The following is a 12,243-nucleotide window of genomic DNA, read 5'->3' on the forward strand; positions in this document are numbered from 1 at the left end:
ATCTAGCAGCAGAAAATTAGTTGTGTAGCAAATGTTTGGAGTGTACTTAATAGACTAAGGGTTTTCAGTTTCTCCAGTAGACCTTATAGACAAAACGGATTTGCATCTCCTGCCATCTCTAAATAGCAGTAACACTTCTGAGATGGAGAAAAGATGAAAGTTCCAATGGCCTGGTGATCTTTCCTGGCTCTTTTATTTCCAAGGGTTGGGATGGAATGAGGGTGTTATAGAACAAATATTAAATGAAAGCTCAATGGAAATTGTGGGAGAGTTCCTCGGTTTTCAATTTATTTTCTCCACCCAGTTGATCTCGAGGCTAGTGCTTTTAAAAATATAGATATGTTAACTATAAAAGATTCCCTTCTAATCAAAAGCTGCATTTCATTTTCACCCACAACTGACAAACTCCAACTGAGGAAAAGACTCATTGGACTCAACAGGCACCATAGTCTGTATTGGCTTCCTCAGCCCCTGTTCATGGCAGGTGACTGTGGCACACAAGGGCAGCTTTTCGTGTGTGTGGGTTTTTTGTTTTGTTTTTTAACTCGTTATTAATGTATCTCCCCAAATCCCACACTGTGCTGACCTGATAATCACTGCTGTAGTGTAGATCATGCAAATGAAAAGCATAATTAATTGCACAAATTACCCAGAAAGGGAGAGCTGTGGCTAAGCAAATAAATAAAGGCATGCCGGAGGACGACAGGTCAGATAAATGCTTTATACGGGCTCCTCTCCCTGCCTTCTCCTTTCCCTGCTCCCGGGCGCCCAGGTCCTGGTGGCTGAGGCTTTGGCAGCAGCCAGCAGAGCCCAGACGAGAACCTTCGGTTCCTCCTCCCCAACCCCTCCCCTCCTGCCCACATCCTCTACTCTCCCCAACTCTACCTCACCCCACCCCTGTGCAGTACATCCGCTGCTCAACTCTGCGACTGGCCAAAGCCCCTGGGAGACTGGGCAGCCACCTAATATTTCGAGTTATTCAGAAGATAACTGTTCCTCCCCCGTCTCCCTGTGCATCAGGGAGAAGCTGCTTTTTTTTTTTTTTTTTCCTGTGGCGCAGGAGCTCCAATCCTTCGGATCCGCGCTAATGACGGAATTGTTTCCCCGGTTTTGCCCACTAAATGCAGCAACTTGAGCAGTTGCTCAGATCAAAGCTCTCGGGAGAGGCAGGATGGGGGAAACAATATTTGTTCAAAGGAAGTGAACTCTCTCCTTTAATTACCCCATTCTTCTTTATTAGGATTCCTATTGAAATTTTTTGCAAAAAAATTATGTTGATTTAACCATAGTGTATTTACGATGTAAATATATTCCAAGATGAAAACGTCACGGATCAATTGTAAAGGACCCGGATACATAATTTTAAAAAATCAGTTTCAGTGTATATGAGGTTCTCACCCCACTTTCGCTGCTCAGTCAGATTTGTTTATGCAGAATCGACATTTAATAGTGCTAATTGCACTCCAGTTAAATTGCCCTGATTGCAGAAAGGGAAGCAATTTTCGTGCTCTCTGTCTGGGTTTGGAAGAAATTGTTTTATATTCACCTCTTTATAAAGAAGTGGAGATAAGGCACCGGGGCCTTTGCACAAATTGCACTTAGAGGCTGACTGGCAGCATTCAGGCGCTATAATAGAGCATTATTTGGCCGTTTTGAATAATGTAAAGCGTTTGCTGAAAGCTATTCTCCTGAAAATTGCTTTAACTTTTAAAAGGGTGATGATTCACTCCAAACCAGGCCTTTGTTACATTGTCATTATTTCCCCAAATGTTTTAACAGTCAGCTCAACACTTCAGCATAACACATTGATCTTTGTTTAAAAACTAGATTTTTTAGAGAATGAAAAAAACTGTCACACACACACACACACACACACACACACACACACACACACACACACACACAAACTGGACTTCTTCTGAAAGATTTCCATGGGGGCCCCACTTTAGAGTTGAAGTGCCCGGAGCGTCTGCCTGCGATCGTTTGGAAGATTTCCTAACTTTTATTGTGATCCGCTGATGTGTATCTAAAGGAATATCCGAGTGCCCACGTAGAGAGTCTGACAGCTGGAACTACACTGAAAACGGAGGGAGGAGGAGGGGGAGGGGAAAGGAGGAAGAAGAGGAGGAGAAGAGACAGGCAACCAAGGCGCAAGGAGCCCGAGGTGCCAGCGTGAATTGTTTTAAATGGTTGACTTGAAAATGTCACGAGTGCTAAGTGGCTTTTCGGATTGTCTTATTTATTACTTTGTCAGGTTTCCTTAAGGAGAGCGTGTGTTGGGGGTGAGGGAGGATGTGGATGGGGGAAACCTCCGCGCTTCTCCTCTCGGGGCTGCACTGGGTGAGTCGGCAACGCCTGGCTGCCACTTAACAATCCCTCTATTAGTAAATCGACGCGAAGACTCTACGCGAAGCCGAGCACCAGTCTGACCTTCCAGGGCAGAAGTCACCTGTTGGGAAGGGGTCCTGGGTCCCACTGCCGGGCTTTCTGGCTCTTCTGGGCTGCTTGGACTCCCCCTCACCCCTCCACCCCGAGTGTCCCGGGGGCTTTTCACACCTTTCCCCGCCCCCTTCCCCCGCCGATTGCTACCACAACCCCCCAGGGCACAGAGCTTCATTATAGCCGCGCGGGTCTTCTCACTCTCTCCCCTTTCTCTGTCATACTTGCCTCGGTGCTTTCGCCACCTTAAATCAAAGTGCGGGGGGAGGCATTTTTGAGCAAAGATATTCTAACGACTAGCAAAGAAAGCAACCCAGATAGCCTTCTCCACCTACGAAGTGCTCCGGGATACACGCAGGCTCCATCTCAGGGCCGAGAGAAGAGCCACGGTGGTCGCACTCTTGCGCCAAGAGATATTGCAAAAGGAGGAAGAAAGCGCTGGGGGCATAGTTCCACGTCCTCCTCACATGCTCCCCCTCCTCAACAACTCGCCTTTTGCACCCAAGCATCTGAGGTTCGTGGTTTAAAATGTCTTTGAAAGCAGGATGTGGGCTTTCAGGAGAATGTGGTACATTAAAACCAGTACCCAGGTCTGTCGGGGGCACTGGTATTTCTGGTTCAAAAGCTGCTCCTGGCTGCCCAGAAAAAGAAAGAGAAAGGGAGACCCAGAAAGAAGAAAAACAAACAACTCAGCGGGTGCCGAGGGGCTCCAGGATGCTCAGTTGTCCGTCTGAGGACGTGTCTCCTCACACCGACAGGATCCGGAGAGGACTTCAGGATGCTTCCAGCCTGCAAAATGTGGAGGCGCCCACGTGTGGCCTCGTCCCAGGCACTCGTGGACAGAGGTCCGGGAGAGAAGCTCCCTAAGCACGTCCACGAAAGCAGGGCTAGGGGCGAGCCCACTTCTCAACCCGGCGCCCTTGCCCTGCAGAGGAGCCTCTAGGCCTAGGCGGTCTGCAGTGGGAGTGGGCTGGAGCTGGGGCAAGAAAACTCGCTTCCAGGCTGAAACGTGACATGCAAATTTTCACCGGGTTAAACAAACAGCCTAGCAAGCTGCAGCTTCAGCGGGGGTGGCGATGGGGGCGGACGCGGCTCGCGCGGGTCTCTGTTTCCAAAGTCGTTACACTGTGAAAAATAAGCAGCTTCGTGCAGCGTGTTGTATGGGCTGATGACTCCCACCCCCACGCCAGCCCCCAGCGAAACCCGGCAGATAATCAGCACGTCCCACTGTTTAGTCATATTTGACAACTGGGTTAGCCTGGTATCTAGGCGCTGGCGAAACGGTACAAAGGGTGCCCTCAATTACCACTAGAAGCGTCTGGTGTGAGTGGCACTTGTATTACCCCCCGGGTCAGAGGCCAGAGCGACAATTAGGAAGTCACTTAGGCCGCTAGGGGAAATGGCGGGATGCGGGAGGCTCCAGGCCCTCCCAGCAAGTCTGTGGGTGTAGACCTGGACGGAGAGGCCTATTTCTCTCCTCTCGGAGGAGCTGTCCCTTCGCCCCCTTCTCTTCAATGTGACTCTGAGAGTAAAACTGAATCCAGTGGGAATAAGGAACTAGGTAGACAAATGACAATGATAAAATCGCAAGCGAGAATGATGGATTCCAGCTGAAGTGCTCCGCAGGCGAGAGCCTGGACACACAAAGTGAGCGCTGACATTTCCGTCTCCACTTGGGTCTTGCTGGTGCGGCCTCAGCCTCGGGCCCCCTCCCCTCCTGCCTCCTTTCCCACAAGTGGAGAGTCGAGGACTGTCAGTCCTAACTTGCATCATCTCGGGGAGGTTCGGGGGTCTTGTGGCTCGGTCTCAACGATAGTTAAACCTGGCTTGGTGCGTGTGTGTAAATTTTTAATTGCACTGTAATTTCTTCAATCTCTAGCCCGCGAACCCCCTCCCCCCCCGCCAGCCGCGGTGACTGGCACGCGCCAGGAGCCCGGGCTCGGGCCCCTCAGCGCGTCTGATTGGCTGCGGGGCAGCTCCAGTCTGCTCTGCCTGCGCCCTCATTGGGTGAGAGGCGCCGCCAGCGGCACTTCAAAGCGGGTGCTCCTAGCACTTAGGCTGAGTTTAGCCGGCGGGAGCCCGGAGTCCGCTCGGCGCGAGCGCGGGGACACGGGAGCCGTGCGGTACCCGAACAGTTCTCCCCAGCAGCCGCCAGGTTCAGCCCCGCTCCCGGCCCCGCCGCGCCGCCCAGGGACCTGCTATGGCCACGTCTATACTTGGGGTAAGTCGGAAGTGCGGCATTTGCTTGTTTTAACTGGAGTAATTTTTCGTTATGGCTTCTCCGGGTCCGCGCCTCTGGAGAAACTGTTGCTGCCCGACTGCAGCCTCAGCTTCTTTTAGCACTTTCCACATTTCCAGGACTGATTCTTCCCAAGTTATTGGAATCCAGGAGGTGCCTTTGTAAGAAAAGGATTTGTTAAGCAAGTCCTTTTAATATTCGGTTTTAGAGGTTTCTTTTCTGCACCTCGTGATTTATACCCCATCACCCCTTGCTTCGGGGATTGTTGCAATTACGCGACATTGGTGTTTCCAGAAAACAGCCTTAATTGTTTTGCAGTCCATGTAGTCACGTTAACAGACATTTACACTTTTGCGGATCCCCAGTTCGTCTGTGACTCTGAAATCCATCGCGGGGGTCGCTTCTACTCGGACTTCTTCTTTTCCTAATTGTGTGTGTGTGTGTAAACATTTAAAATGTTTTCTGTTAAAAAGAGTCAAGTCCTAGACACCCTTGGGAAGAGTGCCCCAAGTTTCCCTCACCCCCGGGTCGCTATTTCGGCCGCCTCTGCCCTCACCTGGCGTTTGTTGTCGATGTGTTTACCTCCGTGCTTCACCCCGAAGGGCGATTTGGGGGCTTCTGTGAGAGGAGCGGGCTTATGGCGAACGGAAGGCGAGCGACTCGAGTCCGGTTTGGGGCAGGGTTTGCAGCGACTGAGGCGGGGAGAACCGAGACAGCTTTGATTTGTAGTCTCACTGAAGAACAACTTTCCAGCGCCGGGACCCTCGCCCTTGTGATCGCCTCTGCCCCGCGCGGGGAGCGGCGCAGCCTCGGCGAGCGTGCGGGGAGGAGGCGCGAGCCAGGGAGCCACGACCCCCCGGGACCAGCCGCGGGAGGACGAGGCTGCTCACGGGTGCACTCTGTGTCTTCCTCCCACTTGTTCCTGCCCTCCTCCTCCTTGCTCCCTCCCCCACCCCACCCACTCTAGGAAGAGCCGCGCTTCGGAACGACCCCGTTGGCCATGCTGGCGGCGACCTGCAACAAGATCGGCAACACGAGCCCGCTGACGACGCTGCCGGAGTCGAGCGCTTTCGCCAAGGGCGGCTTCCATCCCTGGAAGCGCTCCTCGTCCAGCTGCAACCTCGGCTCCAGCCTCTCGGGCTTCGCCGTGGCCACCGGCGGCCGCGGCTCAGGCGGCCTGGCAGGCGGCTCTGGCGCAGCCAACAGCGCCTTCTGCTTGGCCTCCACGTCCCCCACGTCGTCCGCTTTCAGCAGCGACTACGGCGGCCTCTTCTCCAACTCGGCGGCGGCCGCGGCGGCGGCGGCCGGGGTGTCCCCGCAAGAGGCGGGCGGCCAGTCGGCCTTCATCTCCAAGGTGCACACGACGGCGGCCGACGGCCTGTACCCGCGCGTGGGCATGGCGCACCCGTACGAGTCGTGGTACAAGTCAGGCTTCCACTCTACGCTGGCGGCGGGCGAGGTGACCAACGGCGCGGCATCGTCGTGGTGGGACGTGCACAGCAGCCCAGGCTCGTGGCTGGAGGTGCAGAACCCCGCTGGGGGGCTCCAGAGCTCGCTGCACTCGGGCGCCCCCCAGGCCTCGCTGCACTCGCAGCTCGGCACCTACAACCCCGACTTCAGCTCGCTCACGCACTCGGCCTTCAGCTCCACGGGCCTCGGCTCCTCGGCCGCCGCCGCCTCGCACTTGCTCTCCACCAGCCAGCACCTGCTGGCCCAGGACGGCTTCAAGCCGGTGCTGCCCTCCTACTCGGACTCCAGCGCCGCCGTGGCGGCCGCCGCAGCCAGCGCCATGATCTCGGGCGCCGCGGCCGCCGCCGCCGGGGGGAGCTCGGCGCGCTCGGCCCGCCGCTACTCCGGCCGCGCCACCTGCGACTGCCCCAATTGCCAGGAGGCGGAGCGGCTGGGCCCGGCCGGGGCGAGTCTGCGGCGCAAGGGCCTCCACAGCTGCCACATCCCGGGCTGCGGCAAGGTGTACGGCAAGACGTCGCACCTGAAGGCGCACCTGCGCTGGCACACGGGCGAGCGGCCCTTCGTGTGCAACTGGCTCTTCTGCGGCAAGCGCTTCACGCGCTCGGACGAGCTGCAGCGGCACCTGCGGACTCACACGGGGGAGAAGCGCTTCGCCTGTCCGGTGTGCAATAAGCGCTTCATGCGCAGCGACCACCTGAGCAAACACATTAAGACGCACAACGGGGGCGGCGGGGGCAAAAAGGGCAGCGACAGTGACACGGACGCCAGCAACCTGGAGACGCCCCGCTCTGAGTCCCCCGACCTCATCCTGCACGACTCCGGCGTCAGTGCCGCCCGGGCGGCGGCGGCGGCGGCTGCGGCGGCGGCTGCGGCGGCGGCCTCGGCAGGAGGCAAGGAAGCCGCGTCTGGCCCCAACGACTCTTAGAGGCCGGGCAAGAGGCGAGAGCGAGCGAGTAGAGACAGCGAGAGCGAGCGAGAGGTTCGGAGGGCGAGCGGGGTATGGACGGGCGGGAGCTCCACGGCCGCCCCCGGGCCGGCGCGAGGTAGAGCGGCGTCCGGCTCGCGGGCCGCCGCTTGCCGGCCACGCCATGAGCTCCCCTCTGCTGCCCGAGCCCAGACGAGAATCAAACGCGTGGTCCAGGAACAAAAGCGAAGCATCTTTCGACACAAACAACACTTTAAAAAGCTGCACGCACAGACACACACACACACCGGAGACCTACAACCACAAGCACGCACACGAGCGCGCGCACACACACTTACCACTCGCACAAACTTCTCGAGCGAAGAGCAATACACAGAAACGCTCCCTCCTCCCCCACCGCCCACCCCCTTCCACCACCCTTCTCTTCCCTTTTTTCCAAAAACAAGCCACCACCCTGCAAAGGACTGTCAGAACATTTGAGAACAAACGGGACCTATAAAAACAGACCCTTTGCGTGGATTATATTATATATAAAATGCTCCAAGTCCTGCTTGATATCTACTTACAATAAGACTTTTTTTCTTATAAAAGGAAGCATCAAAAAAGGCCGAAGGTGAGAAATTAAACTGGAAGTCTAGTGACAGTTTTCTCTGTATTTCATAACATCTGTATAAATAGGGTTCAAACGATTGTGTTCTCTTTTATTTTCTTGTAAATGTTCATTCGAATAGAGTTTTTTTGGTGAATTCCTGAAATTCAGGGAGTTTTTTTTTAATTTTCTGATGCACTTTGTGAAAGTCAGTATATATGTAAAAGATATTTAAAATGTTGAGTTATCATTTCACTCACAAACACGTAAGTTAAGGTCATCTAAAGAAATTAAATGCGTTTATCTGTATGAAGAAAATCTTGACATCATATTTTCACTTTGGTATTATTAAAGGACTCTGAACAATACACTTTCTTTTTTTTTTGATCCTGTTACCCCCTCAATAACCTTTAAGTGGGCCGACTTTTTTTGTTGGGAAGAATTCCCTTAATGTTAGTTTTAGGTGATGTAAGGTTTATGTGAGTTATAAAAGCGATACGTTTTTGAGAAGTGAGAATTATTTATTTGTATATTAACAGCGTAAATTAAATTAGGTTATAAGAAGGTGTAGTTGTATTACTAAACGAGAGAGCTATCAAAAGGTGACATTTTAAAACTCTGGAGCCCCTTCAAAAAAGCAAAGGTCCTTGACAGCTTTAACTGGGGAGGTGCCTACCCCTCCCGGAGGGGTCAGACGAAAACTTCAGTGGGTTTGTTTGTTTTTAAAAAGCGGTTTTAAAACAATCTGTGAAAGGAAAAAGCTTTTTAAAAGAAGTCGTAGCTCCCAAGACCCTCTTCGTTGGGAGGTGACTCAGGGGAATAAATCGCTAGAGTCAATACCCCGGAAAAGACATTTCATGCCTAAATGAAAATCTTGTTAAATGTTATTAATTTTGACTTAGAGCACACAGCAGCCCCCTGTGCCTTGTATTCCCTTATTAGGGATTCATGTCTTATCAAATATCTAATTAATCTCCTAGACATCATTTGTTCTGGCCAACTTTATCTCAGCTGGTCCACGGGGAAAACTCCAAATATTCTCCGTGACAAAGCTCCCTTGAAGATCTTTTTAATTGTCTAAATTAACTGCACCAAATTTGCATGTCAAACGGTAAAGGGCAACCTGAGATAAAATGTAAACGTTTTAAAAGCCCCCAAACTAAGCACTTGATTTGATAACTAGGCTTTTTAATGTTATGGAAGACAACTGCTCCTTTCCTTTTCAAAGACGGCTGATCTATGCAAATAGTGAATTGGAAATGCCTAGGTCCCCGCGCCGTCAAATGGCCCTCGCAGGTTATTTGAATATCAGTGGCGCTGCTTCTGAAAAGGTTCAAGGATGCTCTCTGACTTCTTTGTGATTACTCAGTGCGGCGTCTTATTCTGAAGAAAAAAAACTCAGGAATAATTAAAGGCTGGGATCAGGCCTGGGAACACATTTGGGACAGGAATCTCATTTAGACAGTCTCTTTCAAAATAAGGCACAGTTAAATTGACCAGAAGGCAATTATTGAAATGAAAATTATTTTCACTCTCTTTGTCTTCTGACCACCAACTTAACAGCCCCAGTTTAAAAGAGAGGGAGAGGGAGAGACGAAAAGAAAATTGGTAAATGAGATAATTTCCCAATTCGAAAAAATGTTAGTTTAGAAAATAAAGTACATATTTACAGAATAAAAATATTTCTAAAAAGCTCCCCACACAATGGGAAATGCAAGTAAAGTCAGCCGCAGTGGGGGGGAATTTTTTTTATTATTATTACTGTCTTGGGAACTTGAATGAATGTTTTTATTTTTAGGGGGGGAAATAAATTGTTGTTATTAATAGTCAACCAAATTTTTCTCGCAAACTGCAGTGAAAAGCCAATTAACAAAGTAGCGATAAAACGTACAGCGAAGGTCCCCAGAGGGGCGTTTGCAGCGTGGCGCTGGGTGGCTTCTTCCCGCTCCTTCTTGCTGTTCCCGCAGCCTCGGCTGCCCCTCTCTTCCTCGAGTGTTTCTTTTCTTTGGCCATTTTCGCTCCCCGCTCAAACAGTTTATCACCGGGCGCCCCAGCCCACACTCCTCGCGCCTCTGCTCCAGGTCTGGCCTGGAGCAGCTGGCCAGGGGGACGTTCACCCTGGGGGCTCGGGGCCGAGGTGCTGGAGGCCGGGAGGGTGCCTGGCGTGTTTGGGGGCTGAGGGCGGGCGGCGCGGAGGTGAGGGTGTGGTGGGGTCTCCCGAGGAATGAGGGCGCCCGGGCGTCTGTCCCAGGCAGCTTTGTTTCTCGTGGATAATAAAAGCAGATCAAAGGGCCTGGCCGTGCAGGTCCCGCTCGCCGCGCGGCTCCCTCCGCAGCCCAGTGATCAAGGCCTCTGCGCGCTGCCTCTGCCCCGCGGGTCAGCCGACGTCCATCACCGCGGCTCCCGGGAACGGCGGGCGGCGGCCGGGCCCGAGCGTCCAGCCAGGGGGTGGGGCAGAGCTCGCGGAACCTGCACGCGGAGGGAGCGGGCCCCTGCCCCCAGCCGAAACCAGCAGGCAAGGCAGACCCCCGCCCTCCTACCCAACCCCCAGCCCCAGGGGGCTCTGGGGGCGCGGGTATACCTCGACTTGAGCGGGCAGCCACCCGCTGCGGCCGAGCAAATTGGAGAGAGCGTGCGTGGGAGGAGAGCCCACGAACCCGGGAAGAGTTCGGTCTCCACCCGAGGTGCAGCCGCGTCTCCCCTGGGCCACCTGGGGGCTACGGGGCCCGGGCCGCTCTGGCTCCTGGGCCCGAGAAAAACGGGAGGCCGCGGCCAGGGGTCGGGGCGCAGACGGGGGCTGCTGCTCGAAGGCCGGTGTGGGGCGAGGGGCGCAAACAGGGGCCCTGAGTCCGCTCAGGCCCGGGTGAGGGGAAATGCGATTTCGTTTCAGCCGGTTTCTCCCAGCGTTTCCTGTGCTGTAGCTTCCTGCGTAGTAGAGGAACGAAGACCAAGTTTTCCTCGGCTCTTCGCCTAGCCAGCGCCGATCCACACCCTCCCCCGGCGATTTCCTTTTCTGGCTTTACATTTTCCCCCTCGGAGTGAATTGGATCCTACCTGATGAAGGGAGAAAAAAAGAAAGAAAAAAGAAAGAAAGGTTTTTCTCTCCTCAAGGAGGGAAAACAACATTATTTTGACACGATTAGATGGTGCACCTGAGCGGCTTGTCTGGACATTCCGTTAAATCGTTATAAGTCGTGTAAAATTGAATTTCTTTTTATTCAGATGGAAACTTTATTTATTTTAACTCTAATCTTATTTGCATCTATTATCTGTATTCACCAAGGCTCTCTCCCACTACAAAAATGCAGATGAAGTAAATCTTACATAAATCCCGCCCATTTGTGTAATTGGTATACTAAGTGTTTATTTTAAGTGAGAATAATTTAGCTACAAATTTTCTTAAGGAATAACATTCTTAACACATTAAAAAAACTGAAAACTCTGATTTGCTTTTATGTTTGACAGTCGCTCTTGATTCCCTTAAGAGGAGCTTGGCGAGTGCGGCTCGCTGGCGCCATCTAGAGCTCCGGGCTGGGAAGGCCGCGCTGTCCGCGCTTGCTCGCCGCTTCGAGCGCGGAGTCGGCGTTTGCCGCGAGCTGCAGCAACCCAGCGAATCGAGCAAAGAAAAGCGAGTTTTTGTGCTTCGTGGGGGACAAGCCCCGCTACTGGGCGGCACTGCTTAGTAATGGCCGGTATTACTGCTCCCAGGAAAGGAAGTCTTTCCTGGAACTTGCTAACTGAAAATCCAAACAAAACACTATAACGCCCTGCTTGGCCCTAGTCTTAGAATTGGCGCACTTAACATTTCCTTCAAGGCAACTTCAGGGTCTTCCAACTTGGAGTTGAGCACGCTGGGCGCTGTCGGCGGCGACGTGGACCCCGGCATGGGGACCCGGCCGTGGCTGCAGCGCCCCCGCGCTCTTCCCCCCAACTACCCGGATCCGAAGGCTCCCGGTCGGCGGGGCCCACGTGGGTTATCTGGGACCGACCAAACCAAGTTGATTAAACCAGGCAAGCAGACCGTCCCAGGTCCCCAGGCCCCCCTGTGAAGGAGAGGGAAGAGAGGGACCCGCAGTTTTCTCCAGCCCAGACCCGGGGATGGCCGAAGCAGCCTCCTGCCTCGCCTCTGTCCTCCAGGAGCCGTCCCGCCCGAGTCGGGTGCTGGGGGCTGCTGGGCAGGCCGGGGCCCTGCGGGGCGCGCAGGGCCCCCTAGGGCTGCCAGAAGTCCCGAAACCCCTGACCCCAGACCCTTGCGAAGGGTGCGCACTCCCTGCCGGCGCAAGCTGACCCCTTTGACCCCCACCTTTTCCCTTTGAAACCCAAATCTAAAATCGGATAACACTTGGGGGCGTTGACCAATTTTCTCTCCACTCTGCCTCACCCTCCTCCCGCCGCCCCTTTCCCTCCTCTTCCTAGTCCACTACCCAACCCCTCGTCTTCAGACGTCGTGCAGTGGCTTCTTCCCCTCCTTTCTTGTCCCCCACCCTTCCCGCACGTTTATTGTATTTTAATCTTGAAAGCTGCACCTCCAAATCCCGCGCCAGAGGCCGCAGAGGCGCCGGAGCCCGCAGCAGCTAGAGC

The 12,243-nt window shown here is 53.7% G+C and overlaps 1 protein-coding gene across 1 annotated transcript; it reads left to right on the forward strand.

Annotated features, from left to right (window-relative positions):
• Positions 1-4,612: 4,612 nt before the first annotated feature.
• Positions 4,613-7,073, forward strand: SP9 (Sp9 transcription factor). Its single transcript, XM_060107056.1, has 2 exons — positions 4,613-4,660; positions 5,646-7,073. Exons 1-2 carry the CDS (start codon positions 4,640-4,642, stop codon positions 7,071-7,073), a joined length of 1,449 nt encoding a protein of 482 aa, XP_059963039.1. The 5' UTR covers positions 4,613-4,639.
• The last annotated feature ends 5,170 nt before the right edge of the window (positions 7,074-12,243 follow it).

The sequence above is a fragment of the Mesoplodon densirostris genome, chromosome 8, assembly GCF_025265405.1.
Source record: "Mesoplodon densirostris isolate mMesDen1 chromosome 8, mMesDen1 primary haplotype, whole genome shotgun sequence".
Taxonomy (NCBI): domain Eukaryota; kingdom Metazoa; phylum Chordata; class Mammalia; order Artiodactyla; family Ziphiidae; genus Mesoplodon; species Mesoplodon densirostris.

What these genes read in the sequence shown, in the direction of transcription:
- SP9 (XM_060107056.1), top strand. Translation starts at nt 4,640, where the DNA reads ATGGCCACGTCTATACTTGGG. An exon ending in TGGCCACGTCTATACTTGGG is followed by an intron (nt 4,661 to 5,645) that starts GTAAGTCGGAAG and finishes CACCCACTCTAG; the next exon opens with GAAGAGCCGCGCTTCGGAAC.